The 25,137-nt window shown below is 39.9% G+C and overlaps 2 protein-coding genes across 3 annotated transcripts; one reads left to right on the forward strand and one right to left on the reverse strand.

The window, feature by feature from the left end:
* Window position 1: 1 nt before the first annotated feature.
* Window positions 2-21,418, reverse strand: LOC133512060 (GRIP and coiled-coil domain-containing protein 2). Of its 2 annotated transcripts, none has more exons than XM_061841310.1 (24): window positions 21,211-21,418; window positions 20,211-20,273; window positions 19,989-20,073; window positions 19,838-19,917; window positions 19,638-19,742; window positions 18,320-18,812; window positions 14,671-16,496; window positions 14,491-14,551; window positions 13,823-13,923; window positions 13,594-13,692; window positions 12,721-12,840; window positions 11,655-11,819; window positions 10,580-10,684; window positions 10,053-10,215; window positions 8,778-8,878; window positions 8,268-8,345; window positions 8,022-8,159; window positions 7,452-7,573; window positions 7,123-7,299; window positions 6,678-6,886; window positions 5,320-5,535; window positions 4,930-5,069; window positions 1,744-1,945; window positions 2-1,650 (listed from the first exon to the last, which is right to left on the reverse strand). In XM_061841310.1, the coding sequence occupies exons 1-24, from the start codon at window positions 21,214-21,216 to the stop codon at window positions 1,577-1,579; spliced, it is 4,929 nt and encodes a 1,642-aa protein (XP_061697294.1). In that variant the 5' UTR covers window positions 21,217-21,418; the 3' UTR covers window positions 2-1,576. The 2 variants fall into 2 exon arrangements, with proteins under 2 accessions (XP_061697294.1, XP_061697293.1); XM_061841309.1 differs by having other exon boundaries at window positions 5,320-5,547.
* tmem223 (transmembrane protein 223) lies at window positions 2,001-3,606 on the forward strand. The gene has a single exon (XM_061841311.1). The coding sequence runs from the start codon at window positions 2,779-2,781 to the stop codon at window positions 3,520-3,522; it is 744 nt and encodes a 247-aa protein (XP_061697295.1). The 5' UTR covers window positions 2,001-2,778; the 3' UTR covers window positions 3,523-3,606.
* Window positions 21,419-25,137: the final 3,719 nt, after the last annotated feature.

Below are 25,137 nucleotides of genomic sequence, written 5' to 3' on the forward strand. Positions count from 1 at the left end.
ATGCTGTTGTATGAACGCTTGTCATTTAATCAGTGTTGTTGTATTTTTACAGAGCTGGATGAAAATGTGAATGAAAGCTCAATGTTGAATATTTAATCTACTGTAGTTGACTAATTTACAAAGCCAATCCAATGAAGTTGGGACCCCATGTTAAACATAAAAACAGAATGATTTGCAAATCATTTTCAATCTACATTTAATTGAACACACTACAAAGACAAGACATTTAATGCTCAAATGACTCAAACTTTGTTTTTAGTAAATAATCATGAACTGAGAATTGAAATGGCTGCAACCCATTCCCCAAAAAGTTGGCAATTGGAAATTGAGGAATATTTTCCTTAAACTGCTCAACTATTTTCTCATGCACTTGTTCACAAATAGGTGAACCGTGTCCAATCTTTGCTTGTGAATAACTGAGCAATCCAGGGAAGCTCCTTTTATACTCAATAATGGCACCCAATTGTTTCCAATTCGCCTGTGGCATGGTCCAAACAGGTGTTTTATGAACATTCCTCAACTTTCTGTCTTTTGTGCTACCTGTCCCATATGTTTTTTGGACCATGGTGCAGCCATAGAATTCCAAGTAAATTATCATTTGCTAAAAACACAACGTTTATCAAGTTTGAACGTTAAATATGCCTTTGTAGTGTATTCAATTAAATGTACATTGAAAATGATTTGCAAATCATTGTATTCTGTTTTTATGCTTAACATAACTTACCAATTTCATTGGAACTGGGTTTGTATGTAAATTCCAAGTCAAGCAATGAGGCAAATGGAAGTGACACAAAGTTGATATTGTCAAAACTGCATCACAGCTATACACGCACACACACCAATAATTGTCCTAAAAAGGTAGATTCTGTTGATGCTAATCATATTAATTCTTGAAAAAAAAAAAACTCAATAAAAAAATGACATTCATTTATCCAGAAAGAATCACAATCAGCTGCCACAGAAATGAGAACGTTCAGTGATTACAATAATCAGTTTGGGGAAAATTATTAAATTGCAAATGACGATTAACAAGAAAGAGCGCCAGCAATATAAAAGTTAGATTACTGAATTCCCAACAATAAACAATTTTTCCATTTTTGTTGCTGTTGTTGAAGGCATTACACGTTCAAAATGACTCATTAAAAATAATTTGTCAGCCATATTGGGAAGGTAAACCCAAGAAAACAAGATAAAGAACACATACAGGTGAAGGAACTAACCATTTGAATGTTAACTGGATAACCAGAGTCCAGAAAATAACTGAATTAACCAAATCACAAGCAAAGGACGAGAAACAAAAAAAAAAGTTTGTACTTCTCAGAGTGATTCTATTGCTATAATGCCACATGAGCGCCACCCCCTGGAAAAGCACTTAGTTGTGGTATGAATAAATAGTACTGTATTGTTACTGTATAATGCAATGGGGGAGGGGTGGTGCATTTTTATTTTCACGATTGGTAACAGGTTAGTCATTCTACATTTTTTGGTCCCTTCAATTTGCCCCTTCAAATTAATGTGACTTATAGTCTTATATCCCTGTTTCGGGAGCTCTGTTGTTGATTGATGGTGTTTTGGTTCATCTGATCCCAGACCAACTGTGGAGGTAAGAACCCCAGCCTGAGCCACGAGTACCTGATGCCTCCTCCTCGCCTGCACAATACAAGAGAGTCCACGTTATAACCTCTGTATCCGGTACAATAACCTACGAAGAGACTAAACATTATGTATACTGTATTACTGTACCTTGTGCAATGGCAGCAAGTTTGCTTTTTTCATCTGGGCTAAGTTGCAACATAGTGTGAATGACAGGAAGCAGAGCCTGCCTTTCGCTGCCTGACCGCAGGAAAATGAACTGCAGCAGAACGTTCTTCAGATACTCCAGGTTGGCCACACTCTTCTCCCTCTCCTGGTTACGCTCCAACCGACGTACTTCACTCTTCAACAGCTATACGATTAAGAGAGATGGGTAACATTTTATAAATTCAACAAGTTAATAGGTATTCAAAATCAGATCTGAAATATGACACCACACAACAGTTTTTGGCATGACAGTGTATGTATTTTCATATGTTGTGCCAAAAAATGGGCCATTACCTTCCATAACATTTTTGGTCACGTTTCTATTGAAGGATGTGGTCGCCATCCAGATGGTGAACATAGTTACTTGCTCAATTAATTATTATTATTATTTTTTAGTACAGTACTCTGGAATATTCTGCTTTAAAATTTCAGGATGAACCTAAATTAGGCTACTGCCTTTTCAAGTGAAGTTAATTTGGTCTTTTTTAAAAACTTTGAATGTACAAACCTCGAGTAAATCACCTGTTGTATTTTTTCCCGTTCAGCTTCTTGTTAGATGAAAGCAAAGTAACAGTGATACACTGAACAAATTACTTTTCATTCATTAAAATTGGAGCTCAAATGAAGCTCACTTGTCATGGTTTACAGGGCATTTTAGTTTCATCCTTATATTTCACCCCGAACCCGACCATCCTACACTTTTGTGAGTAATGTATGGTGTACGTCAACTATCAAAGAATATTATCTCACTCATTGGCATTAAATTCACGTTTCACAGCAACTGTTTTGGTTGACGGCAGACTCCGTACTTTTTGCGATGACGACATAACCAAAAATGGCCGCGCCCTCTGTGTCTGAGGACTCAAATTAGCGCATATAAATCGAGTAAATCCAGGTGATAGCCTGTATTTTCTATTCTTTGCCGTTCTTCGATATTTTAAATTTTCACGTCATAAATCAAATACTTTGTCATACAATATGAGTTTACTTGGAATTTGTGGCACACTGTACCCGCTTCGGGCGATCACTATCCACGCCAAAAAAAACTTGCCGCAATCAATGTTTCCACCGACCGGCGTGTCGGTCCGGCTTGCCCACGTTTGTGTTGCAGGACGCGGGAGACGTTTTTTTGCACACCGCGGCCTCTGCAGCTCTACTCTGCCGACTAAAGACGTCACGCTGTTCCAACACGACAGGACTGCCTTCTTCCGCCTCCTAGCTGTCTTCTGCGGGGGGCAGTTTGTCTTCTGGACGTACGTGGCTCACTTTGCCTACACCGGCCTCAGAGACACGGGGACGTCCCGGGAGCACGAGAAAAGGAAAACTCCCACCAGCACTGCCTTGGCTGGCATGAGGAGTTTCGAAATGAACCTGGGCTCCAGCGCCTGGAGGTACGGCTTCACGCTGGGATGTGTGACAATAGGAGCGGGCATATTGGGACTGGGCGTTCTGTTTTGTCGGCGCTCTGTGAGTCAGGTGGTTTTACACCAAGGTGGCAGGATGGTGTCAATAAGCACACAGTCACCTCTGGGAATGGGCCATGGCTGGAGAATAACAACCCCGTTGTCCCAGGTAGCCTGTCATGCCCACAGACACGAGTCCCCCTCCTTCATCCCCCTCAAAATCAAGGGACACAAGTTCTACTTTCTGCTGGACAAAGAGGGTACTATGAACAATGCTAAGCTTTTTGATGTAACTGTTGGGGCATACCGTCCTTTTTAAATTGAAATGTGGTTAGATTCATCCAAAGTAATGTAAAAACCTCATGATTTTTGTGACAATGACAAATAAACACAATGTACTGCATTTCCTTTAGTAGTGGATGGGAGCATTTGTTTACTCAGTGACAGATCAGATACACACACTTTGCTGTTAAAATGGGTATTTGAAAATTAGGTAAATGAAGTTTCCATCAACACAATTTTTTTTGTTCTGGGAAGATACATAGGTTCTAAAATAACCAGCAATTTAACATTCAATGCTGCGATTCTCATCTGACAAAGACAAAAGTACGGACTGCCTGCAACACTTAAAATACAGTTGGGACAGGGACAACTAAAGACTGGGAACATTGAAGATTGTTAAAACAGCTGTTTGAAAGATTAATTGGAAAAGAGGTGAGTGTCATGATTGGGTATAATGAAAACATCCTCAAAAGGCTCCTTTTGCTCACAAACAAAGGGGCAGCAAATTAAAAGTCTGAATATCTGCAAAAAGCAAAGTCTCAGTTTTAACATTAAATCTTGTCTTTGTAGTGTATTGAATAGAATATAAGTTGAAAAGGATTTTCTAATAATTACAGCCTTTACAGGCATGAGGATTTCGGCAAGTATGGTAAAGGATCCTTCGGTTCCGTTGATTTTTGTCCTGGGAAACGATTTTTCAGTTCCCATTGATAATGCTCATGGGAACCGGTTTTTACATGTACTTCAGAATAAAGCCTTAGCAGGCATGAGCATTTTTTCTTTTACGCTTAGCAACCGACATGTTTGACTAGCGTTTGAGTGACCCGGATATGAATAACTCGACCTTGCGCATGCGTAGCGCAGAAGCGGAAACTGGTGCTGTTTGTAAACCACACTGACAAAGCTGGGCGTTTTAATCATTAAAAATAAAGGGGTTCATGTAGATTCGTTTTATACAGATTGTTGTATTTCGTTGAACGTGTTTAACACATGAGTGAATTTTATTAAAAGTAAGCCCTGAGATCTGGGAAACGGACTTTCGGTTCCGTGTTTTCTCAGGCTGGGTAACGACACGGTAACGGAACGATCGTTTCCGTGAAATGCTCATGCCTGCTTTATAAACATAACTTCATTACAATTGGGGTTTGTACAGTACAAAGCTATCGTTTGTGTTATTAACACAAACCAGCAAAGGCAGGATATATTTTTTTTTTAAATAAAGAAACCCATAATTAGATGGATGACAACATCAGCATGGAGTGTGATGCATAAAATACTTGAAACAGGCCAGAAAATCTGAGTGTAAAATTTACCCTGGTTCCAGCATTGTCATTTTCCTCCAAGGAAGATTGCTTTTCACCTCATCATGCGTCAGTGGTGTGGCACTTAATAGTGACCCCCCAAAATGGTGGAAAATGCGTTGTAAATGTGTTAGCCTACTTACATTGATCTGTTCCATTAGAACAGCATTGGTAGCTTCAGTTTCATGCAGGAGGCTATTCATATGCTCCAGGCTGCGTGTGGCTGTGGTCAGCTTCTGAATCAATTCGTCTTTGGTGGATTCTACAGTCCACACAAAGGGCTCTGCAGACCAAACCATGAAACCACAAGAACCTTTTTAGTCATCTTAGGAGGCTCTCGATTCGAGCATAGGTGGGACCTTTAAAGGAAATTTTTTTTTTATTTTTTTATAGCAGTCCTAGTATTATTTTTTCGGGACATTTGTCCTCGTAAGCCTTAAAATCTCTTATTCTATGGAGTTAAACAATGCTGTGAAAGTGCATAACACATTTGTAAAATAAATAATATGACTGCAAATCTTGGTTTGACCCACCTTGCTTGGGCTCTGGTGACATGAGAAGGTGCTCCAGAGAGAGCAGCGATGCAGGGGAGGTGCTTTCATTCTGTGTGGTCTCCATTCCCTCACCCTCCTCCCTGGCCATAGATTGAAGGTCACTCAGGCCCAATGATCCCAGCCCTGTCTGATTCTGGTCTGCTGGTCTGCGCTGAGCATCAACAGACTTCCGGCTGGACTGGACCAACACGGAACCTGGAAGATCAGCTGACAAACACTTCTTAAAAAAAATAGATTACAGGTAAATCAGATATTAATCAAAACTTTATGCAGCCACCTTGCTTCTAGATTTGAATCTGTAAATGAAATTCAGTGTTGTTTCTATTCTGTTTTATTTAATCACAACATAAGGGGGCAGCAGACACAACTGTAGCTGCTCCACATTGGGACAACTGATAGATCAGAAAAGAAAGGCTTTATGAGTTGATAAGACAACAGATTACAGAATTCTGATTGATTAATCTGGAAGCAGGTGTCCACTTATGAGTGTGATACCCCCAAAAAGCTAGTTTCTGATTGACATATTCAAATATTTTGGTCATCTAATTCAATAATGGTATACTAAAGCTTTGAAATGAGATTTATCATGGTCTAATTTTTTTTAAAATCAAAATACAAAAGTCCGTTTTAAGCAGAACACAAATTAAACTCAAACAAGTATTTATTCATGAACTGTGAACGATGATTTCAGTACAGTGCCTAAGAGTTAAATGAATAAATCCTACATACACCATTTAGCTGTCAGAACATTCAAATGTGGCAGACTGCAATATGACTTTGATAAGGACTAACATTGAGCGCATCTTCACAGCCTGCCATGCATGTGCGAGCCACTAATGATGCGCCTGTCCAGATGCCACGGTGAGCTGCTCGCCACACTGAGAGGCGGGATCGGAGCAGAGCACTGTTGCCAACACCTGACATTTTCTAAGCCCTTGGTGTGTGTGTCTATTTGCTGTTTGACTCCACGCGGCAGATGTGTGGGAAGTGATGAATGAGCTTCCAACAGATAAACACACCAACGACCTGTTATACTCACTTCTCTCTTGCATCATTTCTGTCATGGAATTAACAAGATAGAAAACTTCAACCGTTGAGGATTTGTTTTGGAGTAGTGTGGTCTTCTTCAGCAGATGGTTCTGTTTTGGTTGATCTGTTGTCTGGGAACTTTTTTTTTTGCACTGCTTTCAGTAATTATTTTGTATACTCTTATGTTTCTGAAGTCATCGGAGTTCGACCAAACATTACTTTCTTGTACATCCTTTATTACTGACCCATTTAAAAAGAAATATCATGGTGCATAATGGAGGAAGTTCAAAATTGTCCCGCATACTCACTGTTCTGACTCTGCAGGTTGAAGAACTGCTCCTCAACACGAGTCAGCTGACCCTGCAGCATCTCAACTGTGGCGCGGTGGTCGTCCTGCAGCTTCCTCAGCTGATCCCTGTGGATCTGTCGCTGTGCCTCGATCTGGGAAGATGAGTCAGCTTGAGCCTGAGCCAGATCTGACCGCAGATCCACGTTCTCTGACTGCACCGACAGCAATCTGGGGGAGAATAGAGAGTGGGGATATGGAAGGCTTTAGTATTCAGAATAGCCAGGTTGAGAGTGACAAAGAAACTGTACAGTTCAAAATAAAAAAGGAACAACAGTTTTATGTCATTATGTAATGTAAAGGACAAATGAGAAACAGGGTGTGTCTATACTGAGCTTGTCAACATGGTTGTCGAGTTGCTTGCATAATGGGGTAAACTACCATCAGTTTACATGAAAAGAGCTCACCTTTCTCTGAGCTCGGCTTCCTTGCTAACATTTTCCTGCAGAATTTTGTTGTGTCGCTCTAACAGAGTGTCGTGTTCTATCTGGAGCTGCTGCAGCTCTGCGGTGTTACTTTGGAGACTCTGCTGGCTCTCTTCCAGTCTGGAGCTCAGCTGGTCCACCTGAGTCAACAACTGCTCCCTGGCAGACACGCAACACATTCATGTTAGTCATCAAACTCAACTTATTTCTGTAGCACCTTTCATCTAAACATGAAACCCCTTGTGTGTCTCGTGGGGAATGTTCTGATAATAAACACTATAGTTATCATTGTCTCTTTTCTTAATTCTTACCTTTCGAGCTTGCCAGTGTCGCCTTCATTTTGGCCATTGAACTTGCTCTTTTGCTGCTTTAGTACATTGTGTACCCGGACCTTATAACTCTCAAACTCCTCAGCAGTTGCCACAAGTTCGGCCTAGAGACAACATATGCAACAAATGAGTATGTGGTGAATAAGCACATTGATTACTTTCACAAGAACATTTTAGTTGGCATGGTTTCTGAATTTGTGTGGGGTGGTGAAATCCAAAGATCTTTAAAAACGGTAATAGGGATAAAATGCTTTCCAGTTTAATAAAAAAAAAGAAAAAAAAACATTAAAAAGTTAAAAATAATTAAATCAAAAGATTGCAAATACAATCAAGCTGCAAAGTAATCACAACTTATTATTTTTTATATATTTATAAAAGCAGTCACATAAGAGACTGTACTACAACCTCCTCTGAAGCAATTTCACAGAGTGCTGTAATGTATCGCAGCGGTAGAGAACCGGTGACTTGATCTGTAGAAGTTCAGGATTTGGTCTTGATAGAAAATACACTGGAAGCCCAAGTGTCAAAGAGGTTGTGTGAATGTGTTTGTACCTTGGCAATGTCTCTCTCCTGCTGCAGGCTATTAATTTGTTGTTGCAGGGAGTTACTGGTCCTTTGTTTTTGGTCCAATGCAGACCTTAGCTGGTCCTGCAGATGATGGCGCTCAGCGGTCAGGTCACACACCTCAATCTCACATAAAAAAAGAAAAAAAAATAACACACAACAAAATTTGTTACTTTTTAATGATTAATTTTTAATGATTTTTTATGTAATAGATGCGTTATAGAACTGTCTTACTTTGGAGTTTTCTAGTTTTTGCTGGTTGGCCTCAAGCTCACCTTTTAATAAGGCCTGCAACAGCGCAAGGGAGTTTTCCTGTTTGTGTAAAAATATCAATTCACATAAAAGTCGGAATTCACACCAAAACATTATTTTCAATTACAACCAACATACCACACAAGGTTACATTATAATCCAGGGGTCACCAACGCAGTGCCCGAAGGTGCATGGTTGCCCACCAGTACCACTTAAAGCGCCTGCGAGTCATGTACTAAAAATATCACAGGTCACAAATTGTTATTATTTGTGCTTTAAATCTGGTATCTGACTTGCTTACATTAATGAAAATTTTAAAATAACATACTATAATATACAAAAATAAAAAAATAATGAACTAAAACTTTGAAGTTAAGCGCAAACATTTTAGCCCATCATAGGATCAGTGCTCACAAAGTAGCCCTCAGCCTCGAAAAGGTTGGTGACCCCTGTTATAATCAGTCATAGCACAAAGTGGCCAGAGAAACAGACCTGCTTCTTGGCATCAGACAATTCTTTCTTAGTGTTCACCAGCAACTGCTTAATCTTGGAGTTCTTCTCTTCCCCTTGGACCAACTGTGACTTCAAAGTTTCTGGTCACACAAACAAAAATAAAAGGTGACAAACTAAACCCCACTGCACACCAAACAACATGATTGAACCCAACTGAACTGGGCAATCATGAACAAATTAGTTGGTGACCCACAAATGCACAGCTAGCGAGGGACCACCACACACATTGTACCATGCTACAAATTCACTACTGGTGTTGTTATGGGGAAATGTTTTGAAGCAACACATATTTTAATTATACTGAAACACAAACAACACGGCGCAATTATCAAGGAGGAGGATTCCCTCGACTGCTGCAGCTATGGTATATAATACAATGAGCGTTAACTGAAAGTGTTAAATTTGAGAGGCTGTTGGTGGCAACATTCATTAACTCAGTGGTTCCCAAAGTCAACCTGGGCTCGGACCCCCAGTGAGTCATTCAAAAACTTCCTGGACCCCCAACCTTAACTTTTGGCAATAATGTAGTGCTGGACGCAGCTATCCCATTCTGGTACAAAGAAATACTCAATTTTAGTGGCTCAGGTGCCCTTGCTTTTTATTTTTGAACAATAAATCAAAATGTGGTTCAACACTGGTAAGGGCAATTTTCACATCATGATTAGCTTCCAGACGAATTCGTTTTTTTCATCTTTACATCACGGATACCGAGGAAAGACGTTTTTCAGCCCCTGGAGGTCTGTGGACCCCACTTTGGGAACCACTGGATCAACTGCTCACCACATTTTGCTTTTCAATCTCAGGTTAATAAGAAATTACTGTATAAATGTAATGAAACAGTGTGGAAAAAAAACGTGAACTGCATATACTGTACTGTTTTGGTACAGCTTGGCGGGAGCTCGCTGGATTTTGCTTGGTACACAGAAATGTAATTTTTGTTGTGACAGATCATACGATACGACGTGGCATTTTTTGATTGGCCATAAACATCTGCAAGGTTGTAACGCCATTTACCTGCGATTTAAATTTTGAATTGGATCAGATCAAATCTAGTTCCCTATGGTTAGCTTCTTGTGGAAAATAGCCGAATAAACCCACACACTGCACTCGCGTTGCTAGGTGTGAAGTGGATTTAACGAACCTTTGTATGAATGTATTGTATTAAAAAAAAAAACGACAACAAAGACTCAGATTAGAACAGGAACAGGAATTATATCAATATGACTGAAATGGCATTAAAAGTATTAAACATACCAATTTCTTGCTTAAGGGTTTCCTCCTTTTTGGTCAGCCTGGTTATTTGACCTTTTAACTCGTCAAAACACTCATCTTTTTCTGAAATTTTGGCATTGAGTTCTTTGACCAGACGTTCATAGTCAGCCATCTCCATGCCTAGCAGAGAGTTCTGCTGCGCCTCCTGGTTGGAGAACAGAACAAGCGATGGTAAATTCTCATTCTTTTGTATTTGTGGTATATTACATTGATGATGCGGCACAGTTATTCAGCAAAAGTCCCAACAGCACTAACAATGTGGATAAATTGAAAAGTCAGACCTCCAGGCAGCCTTCGTGTAAAACTTCTGTTCTGTCAACGTTTCAGCTAATGGAAAAGCAGCAGTACTGTCCTTTCCTGTGGGCTAACATTTGCTCTCTCTCTCACTCTCTTTGGAGAGCTCCAACTGTAGCTGCAGGCCTACCATCAGCAGTCACAGCACTTGGCTAGAGAATTCCCCAGAGATAGCAGTGTCTTAAAAGCTGGTGTGCCTCAGCGAATAGTTGTACCTTTCGTAGCTGCTCCAGCTCTTGGGCAGTTTGCTGCAACTGCTTCTGCTGCTTGCTGAGCTGAGCTTTCAACTCATCTGTATCCTTTGTAGCTCGTGACAGCTCCTGGAACACACATGTTAACGTTCTACAGTTTACATGTAAGTTACTTTCGGCTTGTCCCATTCGGGGTCGTCACAGCATGTCATCTCAGATGAACGCATATATACGTTTCGCACAATTTTTACGGCGGATGCCGTTCCTGACACAACCCTTCTCAGGTAGTGGAGGCCCCAGTGGGATACGAACCCACAACCCCTGGTTTACCAAACCAGTGCTCTAACCACTGAGCTACGGGGCCTCCTAGAGTTTACATGTGAATTGTCTTTTTTAAAAACACAATTTTAGTAAATTTTACATCGGGAAGATAATTCGATATATGGGTGCATAGTGTGAAAAAACCAACAGGCTGAAAATGAAGGAAAAATTTTGACTATATTGAACCCCCAGTATTCACAGAGGATAGGGACTGAGCGCTATTGCAAACACCAGAAATCTGCAAGTTGTCAATAACCTCCTCTATAGATACAACTAGATAACGGCAAAGTACAACTTGGGAGGTCTAATTTACTTCAAAATATCACACCAAGATGCTACCTTATGGGAGAGCTTTGGCTAGTGCACAAAAACAATAGGGTACTTTTTCCAGTGAAAAGTGAATCCCCCCCCCCAAATCCTGCAAAAAAAATAAAATAAAATAAAAATAAAAATCTATGAAGAGGCGACTTAGTGAATGCCGAAATGGCTACGTGTGGATTCACTGTATAGGCTTTTGTAGTTGAAGGATAAGACATTGTATGAAAAAATGGCATTCATGTGAAGAGATGCTTCCTTATATGAAAATGATAAGAAAATAGTATATAATAGTTTCAAAGAACACATTGCAAACATATAGGAGAGATTGTGTGAAGAAGGTGTGAACTCAAGAATAGAAAAAATATTTGTAAGAAAAAAACTGTGATGACCAATACTTGATTGTTCAGTGAGTTGTGTCATTTAATTGATCAGCACAAATGATCACAGTCATAGTTTCTACCTTGATCTTTTGTTCTTTCATTGCCTTTTCTGCCACCAGATCTCTATCTAGACTGGCTGTGTGCTTTTTCAGCTCCTGGATCTGTCCTTCTATCTGTTTCACCCTGCTCCTGGAGGTCTCCAAGGCAGCCAGCAGGTCCTCCTTCTCACTGTTGAGCAACTCGACCTGTTAATCAAAACACTCCTGATCCGTCATTGTGATGAGGAACATTTTAAAAGATGGTTCATGATGTGGGTACTGCTTTAAGGTTTGTTATAAGTATCTGAGGTCATCTTTGTTCTTCTTGCAAACTACAATCAATCAGCTTTTTTTGCAATGAACCTGTGGTGATTATATATTCAGTTAAATGTTCCTGTTTTTTTATTTCTTCTGAAATCCACTGAAAAGCTAAATCCTTTGAAAGCCTTAACAACAACAAATTGAATGCTTCCGCTGAAAATGTTAATGAGTGTATTTATTCTACATTTACACAACAGCATTTGAAAACTGTTCATGCAAATCTGACAGCAGCAGACTCTGCGGACTACCTCTGCAAGGAACACTGAACCAGCAGTGGCAGTCTCCTCATCATTTGTCAACCAAACATTGACACTAAGGTTGGTAAACAGAGATGTCCAGATGTACTCTAAATTCCCTGACTGGCTTCCAGTCTGCCTTCCACTCACCCCCCCTGAGACCAATGAGTGCATGCAAAAAGAAACCATCTTCTTGGAAAAAGGCGCTGGGTGGCAGATGGAAGCTTTATTGTGCTCCATTTACCTGCCTGTGGTTCTTATTGGCGAGACAGTTATGGTTTTGGGCGAGAAAAGGAGCATTCAGTCTATATAAACCAAATTCCTCCCGGGCTCACCCACTCAATTCTGATGGGCCATTTGTGAGCGCTGCACTGCCAAGCATAGCTGGGCAAAGTGTCGCTGGCTGTAAATATGATGGAACGTGACTATGCGAGAGGTATTGGAGGCGCGTTAGCCGGATGAAGAAGCAATGTATTCATTTATCAGCCAGTTTGAGCAATTTTTTATTTGTGCATGGTAAAGATTGATGATAAACCATGTATTTGTGTTACCTGTGTGCTCGCACTGCTTAAATGTTTGGTCAGGTCAATGATCTGTCTCTCTGCTGCCTCCACCTTCTCTCTCTCTTTATCCAGTTGCTCCGTCTGCTTGTCATAATCAATCTGCAGGTTCTAGACACACACGCACAGAGCTCATTGAAGAAAAGTATATGCAACCAAGATATCAACTGGATTTACATTTGAGTCAGGGACATAGCAGTCATTAGATGCGACTCAGTGATTTTGTTTTTACTGGAAGAAGCGTCAGGAAGGGGAGTCGGTTATGGAAACCGCTGGGAACACTTTGTTCCAGATGGGAGATATATTTTCGTTTCAGTTACCAACATTATGGATGACATGGCTTTTTCCACTTCCAAATTGATATTTAGATGGTACGATGTTATTTTCAACACGAAATGACTTCCAATAAATTAATAAATGAATATTTTAAATAATTAGGTTTATAGAATTTTATGTGTGGCTGTGTGTGTGTTATGTCCACGTCTCCTTTGCAAGTACGTAGGATAATGTGTATGTATGGGATAATGTGTAAGTGTGTATGGTACTGAGTTGGACTATAATTGCTTGTGGTATAATTATAATTATATATATATATATATATATATATATATATATATATATATATATTATATAATGTACTTTCTGAAGAGCATTTGTTTATTTGGAAATGATTACTTAAGACTGTGATTCTTACATTCTTTGCTGCTGGTAGGAATCTCTAAACTAAACAATGAAAATAGACGATCTTGACTGTCATGGACAGAAATTTGAAGTTAATTGTTCTGACAAGCCAATGATTAAAATAATAATTCAGAATGTGAGTTACAGGATGGGCTGGCAGTTTGGTGTAGCCTAAAACAATACCTTGTAGCCTTCGGCACTATGAATTATGTCCTTCATTGAAATATTCACTTTCTCTCGCTCTGCTTTGAGAGTTGTTAATTCTTCCTTCAGGTTTGCAGCCTGGAAAATAAAACTGAATAAATCCATTGTTTTTAAGCATAAATAATCATGTATACTGCAAGAAACCTAGAAGTGCAGTTTTGAATTGATTGTATGAGTTTCTTGTGGTCAAATTAATTACTCAATGTACCTCTTTTTTACTCCTGTCCAACTCCTTCTTCGCTTTGACAGCCACTGCTTTGATTTTGTTTATCATCTCATCTTTCTCTTTGTTGTCCTTCTCCAATTCACCTAAGAGAAAAAAAAAAAATCACACTAGTCCAACAATAATGCACCAAAAATAGAAGGGATATACTAATCTGTATCAAGAACAATATTCCACACGCTATCCAATAACTTAAAAGGAGACCATCAAACAGGTGTATGTATTTTTGAGTGATTTATGAAAAATGAATAATGTATCCAAGGTACTCAAGTGGGATGGCATCACACACAATGAAATATGGACAATTTTGATAGCTAGAAAAAAATGAATAACTAACTAAACAAGTAAAATGTGTAATGTCATAATAGGACATGAAAAGTTGCAACATAAACATAAAAATGCATCGATGTGGGAATACAGTCATCCATGTTTGCTTGCAAACACTATTGTTAAATCAAAAGCATGTACATCTTAAATATTTTTTCATATGAAAAGAAAAAGTTCAACATTTTTAAAACGAGGATCAATATAGAAGTTTCCAAAACACGACGCAGGAGATGATTTTGCTTATTTCTATGTGAGCCTCCACAGATTGGCACCAAACGAGGGCCAAGGTTACCAACAAAAGTGTTGACTTTAAGTGAAGAGCGTACCTATTTTCTGTGTAATTTCCATGGCTTTATATTCTTCAGAGGCAGACATGGCAGCAGCATCCTGACACAATAACATGGCAAACAGAGAGAAAGAAGAAAAACACCAAAAATTTGCTACAACCTCCTTCAAACTGAACGCATAAAAGCAACATTAGAGGGAATATGAGGGGCTACACTGACCTGCAGAGATGTAATATCAGCCCTTAACTGAGAGATGACTGAGTCCTTGTCCATCAGCTGTTCTAGGAATTTGGTACATTCTCTCTCTAAAATGTCAGTATTGGCCTGTACCTTTTCTTCCTTCCCTTGGACCATAACCTGTAGTTGACCTTGTAGCATCTGATTCTCAGCACACAGTTTCTCATTGAGTGACTTCATATCTTGCAGGTCTTTCTGCAGCCCTCCAGTATCCCTCAGTGTTTCCTCCAAGTTTTCTTTCAGCATTTCCCTCTCCTGCTCCAGAGCATGAAGCTCGTGTGGCATCGCTTCAGATCTTCTCTGTACTTGAACCTCTTTGAGTCTGCTCCTCAACATGTTTCTCTCTTTTTCAAGCTCTTGTAAGCGTATTTGGAGTTCTGGCATTTCTTCCTTTGTGTTTTTTAGTGCTCCATACTGAGCCTCAAGTTCTCTCCCAGTAAACTCTGCTTCTTCTTTCAGAGAAATCACCTTGACTTCAAGTTCACTTTTTTGCAATGACTGTTGCTCCAATTGAGCCTCTATAGTGGCCAAATGGGAGGCTAAGAGTTCTTGCTCTTTCTGGGTTTGGGAAAGTGTAGTTAAAGTCTCCTCCAGTTTTTCATGGAGACAAGCATTTTCTGAGGAGAGGTCATTAATAGTTATCTCTGAAGAGGACACAGCCTCCTGCATTCTCCTCAGCTCCTCTTTCAGTCTTACCTCTATCTTGTCCCTTTCCTCCTTTACAACATGGATTTCAGTCTCCATCTCCATTTTCAACTCCCTTTCAGTCTCTTCTTTCAGTAGTTGTGCTGCCTGCTTCTCCTTCTTCAGGCTTTCAACGTCCTTGGCATTTTCACTTTTAAGATCCTGCATTTCTGCCTCTCGAAGTTGAAGCAAGAATTGTGTGCTGTCTCGCTCCTCAGACTGTGTATTCAACATTTCATTTAATTCTTCAATTATGTGCTCTTTTATCTGCAGTTGGGAGAAGATCTCTTCATTCTGCTTGCTTAGCTCTTTCACAGATTGATTGAGCTCCTGTGTTAAGGCTGTTTGTTTCTCTGCAGATGACTGGAGTTTCTGCTCATCAGCAGAGTAACTCTCAAGCTTGAGCTTAAGCTCTTCCACAGTCTCCACCAGAATGTTTCTCTCTGCTGTAACCTCTCTGACATTGTTTGACAAGTCTTCCTTCTCTTGGCTGAGTTGCTCTGTCTTATATTGCAAGTTTCGTATGGTGTTTGCCCCTTGTTCTTTCATGGCTGTGTACTGGAGCACAAAATCGTTTGTCTTCTGAGCGAGTTCTGTTTCCAAGTTTTGCAGTATGTCCTTTATGTTGCAGAAGTCAGCACGGGCAGAGTCCCTCTCTTTGATCAAGGCCTCACACTGAGACCTGAGCTTCTCTTGCTCATCTTGTTCCACTGTGTTTGGGCCTTGGACTGACACTTTGGATTCACCCGAAACATTTGTCTCAGGGTCATTATGCATGACTTTTAGGGTTGTGGTTGTAAGGTCACTTTCCCGATTCATCTGTAGCTCATTGATTTTGAAGTCCATTTCTTCTCTTTCCATTTGGAAGTCATCCTTGACTCTTTCCAGCTCTGCCTCGAGCTCACTCTTCACATTACTGAGCAGCGTAAGCTCATCTTGTAACATTGTGTTCTGAGCATGAAGGTCTTCCAGGGCCGCTTTCAGTTTTCCACTCTCTGTCAGCTCACCATCAACATGGCTCGAATTAGCCTGACTGCACGCAGAAAGCGCCAACATCTTGGCAATCCCTGAACTGCGACCAGGTTCTTCATCTTCTTCTTCTTGGACATCCTGGAGGTAGCTATCTGAATAAATAAAGGTACATTTAATTAACATTAGCCTGTTTCACACTGTGATTTAAAGTCCGAGTTTTCCTTGCTTGTTTCCCGGCTTACTCTCCTGTCTGTTAGGTACGAATATGAAATGAAGAATTGAAGTTGACCAGCGATTTGTCAAGTTTTTGAGCTAGTATCAGAAGAATCACAGTGGCCGAGTGTCACGTGTGTGTGTAAACGGATAACGTGATGCTGGAAACAGAGGGGTGAGATTTAATACTTTAGACTTGTTCTATCTACAGCCCTTGCTGCTGACCTAAATAATCTCAGAAGGTATGCAATTTCAATGTTATTAGTCATCCCAGCCGTGTTTCTTCCTTCTCCGCTGGTCCACTTCACATAGTTTAGCATTAGCAGTAGCTACAATTTTACCTACGCTAATCAGATGACTGTTACCAGAAAAAGTAGACAGATTTCATGGAGCTGCAGGAGCCTTGAAATTTATCCTAAATCGAGGCTGACCATTGTCCATCTCCCAAGTCGCTTATCCACACAAGGACTGCAGGAGTGCTAGAGCCTATCCCAGCTAATTTTGGGTGAAACGCACACTCGACCCTACTTACCTTTTTAAATTAAGTTAAAATAGTAACAAAAATTACAGTTTCATCAGGTTTCGTAGTACTGTGGGCTCATATTTACATCTTAGGTAGAAAATCAGGGAGTTGGAAGGGCACATCAAGATTCTGCCATTTCAAAAGGTGTTGATATTTTGTGTTTGAGTATAACAATTTTCCGTTTTGATTCTGTATGGTTTTTAGCCGTACTTTTACTCTGCAACACCGTTAAACTGTGTATAACATGCCACAATCACATTTACATTAGACTTTACACCAATTTTAGCAGCCTGATCGGCTGAGCCGATAAATGGTATTTTTTTTGCTGATCAACCAATCGGTTCTGTCATAATTTGCCGATCTGCTCAAGGACATCATTGATCAATGAAGAGAAAGAGAGAGAGAAACATTTTCTCCGCGTCACTGTTGTGCACTGTACAGTACATCTCAATCCAAAAGCTAGTGCATTTTTATATAGTAACATTTATATATTTTTTCCGTGTCTTTTGATGTAGTACTGTAAATATCTGATGGCTAATGTGGTTGTAAAAAAAAAAAAAAAAGATGTTAACGACATGGGAGCGAGAAGGTGGCTGCAAGGACAGGAGTACGACAAGACAAATTTGCTCTTTCAAGAATACACTGTCAGACTTCTGCAATAAAAGCTTGTATTCCGAGACCACCACATCCCGTTTTTTATGATCATTGGGGTTTATCTATTTAACTCAAATGCAATCCAATGCACTCGTTACCGTGGGGATGATGAGTGGATTGTGCTGACTGTATAAGAAGAAAATGGGTGGACGGGGGAGCGGGTGATGGTGGTCACTAGTGCTCAGGACTGGGGAGGACCTTTGAGTAATGCTTGCTTGAAGTATGTTTACGTATTTGTAATACAAAACGTTACGTGGCCCATCAAGCTAGTGCTAGTACTTGTGGTTGTGTGTAAGCATGCTGCCGTTTTTGCAGGGAATCCCAACCTTTTTGGAGCCAAGGCACATACTTTAGAATTGAAAAATATTACATTATATATAATAAATATATAATATAATAGATATTGTTTACTTGTGATCAGACCGGTGTTCGTTTTTTTAAACTCGGTGACGATGATTGGCCCCATAAATTCTGATCGGGTAAAGGCTATTTTAAATGAAAGCTTTGAGGTGTATAGCTCTTAAAAAAAAAAAAAAAAAAATACTTTTTTGCAAGAATTTAATTCTAAATTGAAATTTGTTGTACCTTTCAGGGCCAGTTGCTCAGTCAGCTCTTCCTGGAGCAACAGAAGACGCTCCCTCTCAATCTCACAGTCCTCCTCCAAAGCCCTCAGCTCCTCCTCGTGCTGTATATTCCTCTGGCTCAATTCCTCCTTCAGGTTCTCTACCTCCTGTTGGGCTTCAGTCAGCTCATTCTGGTGCCTCTCTTGCAGCGCTGCAAACTCCTTGGAGTTTCTCTCTTGGATTACTTCCAGTTCAGCTTGTAGTGTTTTAAGATGAACTTCCAGGGAGCATTTGTCATCTTCTGGGTGGTATTTCCCACTGGCATCCTCAGTCAGGTTCTGTTGCTCTCTTTTACAGCGCATCTCCCTATCACTGTCTTCTCGCTCTTTCAACAATTTCTGAAAATATTCCACTTCCTCTTGGTGTTTACTGTTGGTTTCATCAATGCTGGTCTTTAGAATGTTAATTGTCCTATTGTGGTCTTCTATCACACGTCCAAGTTCTGTGACATCATCCTGCAAAGAAGAAATGTTGTGACTGTAGCTTCAATTTTACACACACACAGCAAAGAAAAAGCAAATTTATTTGTATGGCGCATTTCATATACAAGGTAACTCAATGTGCTTTACATGATCAGAAGCATTTAACTACAAATAAATAAAACAAAACAGCTTACAGTGCAAGAAAAGTCGAAGGGTGGAAATGTTCTAAAACAAATGAGAAAACGTATTTCATTTGTGTGCATGCTGCTTCACCATGTTTCCTTTGGACTCTGCGCTCCACTATTTGACCTGAGTCTGTCCATCTCCGAGCCCTATTAGTTTTGTATTCCATAAGCATTTATTTCAAGTATTCGGGCCTAAACCATTTAGTGATTTATAGACCAGTAGCAAAACTTTTAAATCTTTTCTGAAGATGAGTGGAAGCCTGTGTAAAGACTTTAGAATTGGCGTTATAGCCTCTGATCCATTTCTTCTGGTCAGAACTTGAGGTGCAGCATTCTGAATGAGCTGCAGCTGTTTAATGCTCTTTCTGGGGAGTCCAGTCAGAAGACCATTACAATAGTCATGTCTACTTGAGATATATTCTTCAGATGGTAAAAGGCAGTTTTAGTAATTGATATGACTGCTGAAAGTCAGGTCAGAATCCATCAGAACACCAAGGTTTCGGACTTGGTCTTTGGTTTTTTAAGATAGTGAGTCCAGGTATGTATTCAGAAAAAACACATGCTTGTACTAATCTTTTGATTTTAAAGCTTGAGTGCAGAAATGTCCAACAATGGGCAACAAGGTTTACATCTCCCTAGAATCATTTTTTAATAACTTTACATTTCAATTTACCTTGGCAAGTTGCTTGGTCCGCTCCAACTCTTTACAAGACAATGCAAGGCTTTGTTGGGTTTCTGCCTTCTCCAGTAACAACGCATCCATCCGCCCAGTCAGCTCCTGTTACACCCAGTGCAAGTACAGTACAAGAATTATTAAATACACAATATTGTTAGGTTCATACATACATGCATTCTGCTATGAAACATTCAAACCTGTATTAATTTGGAGTCATCTGAAATGCTGTTAATGTTTTTGGAATGTTCTTTGAGAGCTTCAACTTCTTTCTCTAAATCTGAAAATGCACATCAAGTCAGGTATGGGAAAAATCTCTATTCCCAGTCCCCCAAAAAAGCACGTGTTCACCTGCACATCTGCTTTTCATCTTTTGGAAAGCAGCCATCTGCTTTTTGGTAAATTTAATCAGATCATCTTTAGACAGTGTGTCCAACTAAGTATTCATCAAGACAACACACGCACACAAAAAAAAAACAAGTGGACCATTAAACAAAATCAATGCATGTTTATCTGAACACACATTAAGACGAAAACATGCTATAGTTGAAATTTGAATACATGTGCAATAACCTTTGACCTGGGTGCACTGGGTGTTGGCGAAGCCACAGATTCAGCTACTGTGCCACCAGGGTCCTGTGAAAAGGGGCTCAACTTGATTACAAAGAAATTTGGAAAATGGCACATACATTTGAATTTTATTGGTTTGATATTATCTTCACTATTTAATAGTCTGTGAGGAGTGCACTAGCACACTGGATATTCGTTAAAAAAAAGTCACATTTAACTTCACCTCTTACGAAAAGTATTTTCAGTTCTGTTTTATTTGGGAGCAGAAGTGGGAATAACATGCTACATTTAGTCTCTTAATTTAAGTTGCTTTTTTGATAAATTGTACTTGACAGTAGATTTAATGCAACCTACAATTGATGATATTCCATTCTCTACTTCTATTTGTATCTATTGTTCCTTGTATGATATATTTTGGGGGTTTGGACAGAGAGACTCGTCACATAACACCATTTGACCAAGGTGAGCCCTTTTTGCTGTTTTATTAGTATAAAAAAAGTTATAAAAGACGAATGCTTGTGGCTCAGTTTTCCTTTGATTTATTTAACAAAAGACTTATTGTTTAGTTGAAGTGATAGTGTCGGGAAACATTCCAAATGTTTGTCAAATTGACTTTACGATGTGGTTAAAAAAAAGTGAAACAGCAATTACTCACCTTTCATTCAGTGCAGTACTCGAGCAGTGAATTACATCACTGAATATTTAAATCGAGTAGGTATTTAGAAAATTACTTTTTACTCAAATTGTTCTAAAAGACCTCTTCCTTGAGTACAATGGCTACTGATACTCAGTTATGTTAAAGAGCAAAGACCATCACACTGGGTTTTGCTGACTAGTTCAACGAATTAATGACAGGATAATGAAGATTACGCTAAATCTGCTGTCCGACTAAGGTGTCTTGCTTCACGTTTATCTCGTAATATTATTCCCTCAGTATCCTGCGTTGAATATTTTATCATTAGCTCTTGTTGTTGCTAAAGCTAATTTCAGGTCGTTCACCTACCTCCATTTTCACTCTACGAATTGTTTAATTCACCTCACAGCCTCGACACGACCCCAGGACAGCTGACCGGACACAGTACACACGGTATATTCAATAACGTCTAATCAATTTCAAGAGTTAATTCGACACAAGTGACACTGTTTTGGCTTTGTCTGTCATAGCCATGGTGTTTGCGGATTACTTCCGCTGTCGTCATATGAGTGACGCCAGCACGTCCTTCTTCACACCCCCTCGACAAGATGTTTAAAGGACAGTCTGTTGATTTTGGATTCTTTCTGTTTAAAATCGTGTTTTATATAAATGTATTTAGTCTCGACGTGGCGTGCAAAACGACACATTTTTTTCACTGAAATAAATGTTGGATCACTTCATGAGTGAGAATGAATTAAAAGAGCACAAACTGTTCAAAAATGTTCAACCATTGATCACAAAAATGGCACTTTTGTGTATGAAATTACTTGCAAGATCAGGAAAGATGTAAGATTCTGCTTTTAACAGGGTGGGAAGGAAGGAGTTGTTTATGTGCCCTGATGACATGCGGCCTCATGCTACAAACCTGGTGGATGCAGTAGCTGTGCCTCAGGATTCCCATCACGTAAGAACCAATTTCATCTACTGAATATGGAGACTGTTTTGACATGAAGGATAGAACAACTGACAGAGGCAACTTAGCGAGATGCCTCTCATCCTGACAAGTACTGGATGCAGTGGACAGAGGGGCAGGCGCTTTGCTGACTTCCCGTCTCTACTTGAAGAGACTATCTCTGTGTCTACGACCCCCACTCGGGTCAGACACATCAATCACAACCCCCCTGCCCTTGTTTCCTCCCTGAGTATCCAGCAGTATTTTGCTGTCATCTTTCTCTCATTCACTCAAAAGTTGTCAGTCAGGAATGGCTTTGCGGTAATATTTGACACTGGCAATGAATGGTCAAGTTTATGTGGAGAAGGAAGAGAGAGCTTCTTTTTCTTGAGTCAAAACTGCACTGGATCGAACTAAAGTGTTGCATCACCCCAAAAAAAAAAAAATAAAAATAAAAAATATATAAATAAAAGCTAAACACAAGCTCTTGTTCACAGATGTTTATGTTTCTCAAGGGATACTCCAGAGTTTTGTTGGACTTGCCAAATTTCCACTGCACTATTACCTGTATTTGTTTTAAATAAATTCTCGGGGGACTATAAGTGGCAGCATGGTGACGCAGCTGGAGAATGCTGGTCTCACAGTTCTGAAGACCGGTTCAGATCCTGGCCCCACCTGTGTGGAGTTTCCTTGTTCTCCCCGTGCCTGCGTGGGTTTTCGACCGGCACTCCAGTTTTCTCCCACAGCACAAAAACATGCATTCATTGGAGACTCTAAATTGCCCCTTGGTGTGATTGTGAATGCGACTGTTGGGTGTACTCTCCCTCCTGCGTGATGACAGCTGGGATTGGTTCCAGCACTCCTGTAACCCTTGTGAGGATAAGCAGCTCAGAAAATGGATGGATGGACTGGAAGTGCAGAATCTTTTTGTCGTTGACTATGGAGCACTATCGGACAGAAAAAATATCCACCCAGTGATCAACGCACTTGAAATCTCACTGAAGAGTGTAGACCAGTGAATTTTTCATTCCCTCTTGACCTCCTTTCGGACTACTTCTTTTTTTTTGTTTGTATGTTGTTGTTTTTTTTTTTTTGCCCATCCACTCTAGTGCACTCCACACCATACCAATCAGTGAAAGGTGACTTTGGGATAGGTGTTGCCCTGATGTTGTTTGCTTATGTCACTGACCTCTTAAACCGAGACTGGTATTGAATTGAAGTCCCCCAGAAGGACTCTTCAGGCCCCAACAATGATCGAATCGTTAATTGCCTCAGTAAACAACAAACACCAAACTCATTTCAGCTTTTAAGAAATGACTGCTCATTTTGAGTTGAGATTGAATGATCATGACTAGATGGTGTTCAGTATTTGCATGTTTTTCACTCTCTTCTCATATTCCTTCATTGCCACCTGCATTTGTTTTCTTCCTGACATTTTTCTCCGGGAGATTGGCAGCACCATTAATGGAGGTGACATTTTAACATATAGCGTTGACATTTCCCTATGTTATTGTGGGAACTGAACCCCTGATTGTTCTTTTCAGTGTAGCCATCAAGAGACTGCTTTTGCTCAATAAAGATGAACTCTTAAACTCCACAAAGATGAAAGAATGACACGCCACTTTGTCCTGAGATATTTGTTAATTATGTTGGTTTGTTACATAATAGGCTAATGATTAACAAAGCTACTGTGTTGTAATAAAAAAAAGTTGCCTTCTATGGCTAATTATGATATTAGAGCCTGTGAGTGGAAAAAACACAATTTGGTTATTAATTAAAACATGTACATAAAACTTTGTTGTTTGTTATCAGTTTAGCAACCACACGATCAGAAAATACTGAATTTATGCAGGAAGTAAACACTATCATGTTGAGCTAATTTTTGTCATTAATAACAACACTTAAATTTAATTTAAAATAAAAGACTACAATGTACAGTGAAGAAAATGAGTATTTGAACACCCTGCTATGTAAATCATTTTAAATTAATTGTTATTGTTCATTTCGGGGCTTTTCCTCTTGCCATAATAATATTCATTCAAGTGAATATTTCATTTTTTCAGTGTAAGGAACCAAATTGGGGAAGATTGCATGTTGGTGTTTTTTTCAATCAAGCTGTGTTTCTTTCTGTATTAGACAGTGAAGAAAATGAGTATTTGAACACCCTGCTATATTGCGAGTTCTCCCACTTTGAAATCATGGAGGAGTCTGAAATTTTCATCGTAGGTGCATGTCCACTGTGGGAGAGATCATCTAAAAAGAAAAATCCAGAAATCACAATGTATGATTTTTTAATGATTTATTTGTGTTATACAACTGCAAATGAGCATTTTAACACCTGAGAAAACCAATGTTAATATTTGGTACAGTAGCCTTTGTTTGCGATTACAGAGGTCAAACGTTTCCTGTAGTTGTTCACCAGGTTGGCACACACTGCAGGAGGGATTTTGCCCCACTCCTCCACACAGATCCTCTCTAGATCAGACAGGTTTCTGGGCTGTTGCTGAGAAACATGGAGTTTCAGCTCCCTCCAAAGATTTTTTATTGGATTTAAGCCTGGAGACTGGCTAGGCCACGCCAGAACCTTGATATACTTCTTACGGAGCCACTCCTTACTTTTCCTGGCTGTGTGCTTCGGGTCATTGTCATGTTGAAAGACCCAGCCACGATCCACCTTCAATGCTCTGACTGAGGGAAAGAGGTTGTTCTCCAAAATCTCACAATACATGGCGGCGGCCATCCTCTCCTTAATACAGTGCAGTCGTCCTGTCCCATCTGCAGAAAAACACCCCCAAAGCATGATGCTACCACCCCAATGCTTCACAGTAGCAATGGTATTCTTGGGATGGAACTCATCATTCGTCTTCCTCCAAACACGGCTAGTGGAATTATGACCAAAAAGTTAAATTTTGGTCTCATCTGACCACAAAGGTTTCTCCCATGACTTCTCTGTATCATCCAAATGGTCGTTAGTAAACTTAAGACGGGCCTTGACATGTCCTGGTTTAAGCAGGAAACCTTCCGTGCCATGCATGATTTCAAACCACGATGTCTTTGTGTATTACCAACAGTCACCTTGGAAACGGTGGTCCCAGCTCTTTTCAGGTCATTGACCAAGTCCTGTCGTGTAGTCCTGGGCTGATTCCTCACCTTTCTAAGGACCATTGAGACCCCATGAGGTGATATCTTGCATGGGGCTCCACTCCGAATGAGAATGACGTCATGTTTAGCTTCTTCCATTTTGTAATGATTGCTCCAACAGTGGACCTTTTTTCACCAAGCTGCTTGGCAATTTCTCTGTAGCTCTTTCCAACTCTTTTAAAGACGGACTAAAAGGTCTTGGA

Source organism: Syngnathoides biaculeatus, chromosome 14, assembly GCF_019802595.1.
Source record: "Syngnathoides biaculeatus isolate LvHL_M chromosome 14, ASM1980259v1, whole genome shotgun sequence".
Lineage (NCBI taxonomy): Eukaryota > Metazoa > Chordata > Actinopteri > Syngnathiformes > Syngnathidae > Syngnathoides > Syngnathoides biaculeatus.

Excerpts from the sequence above, each read along its gene's own strand:
- LOC133512060 (XM_061841309.1), bottom strand. Across the intron at positions 13,924-14,490 it reads GGAAATTACACAGAAAATAG|GTGAATTGGAGAAGGACAAC; the intron begins GTACGCTCTTCA and ends TTTTTCTCTTAG. Across the intron at positions 8,160-8,267 it reads AAAAACTAGAAAACTCCAAA|ATTGAGGTGTGTGACCTGAC; the intron begins GTAAGACAGTTC and ends TTTTTATGTGAG.
- tmem223 (XM_061841311.1), top strand. The coding sequence starts at position 2,779 with ATGAGTTTACTTGGAATTTGTGGCACACTGTACCCGCTTCGGGCGATC.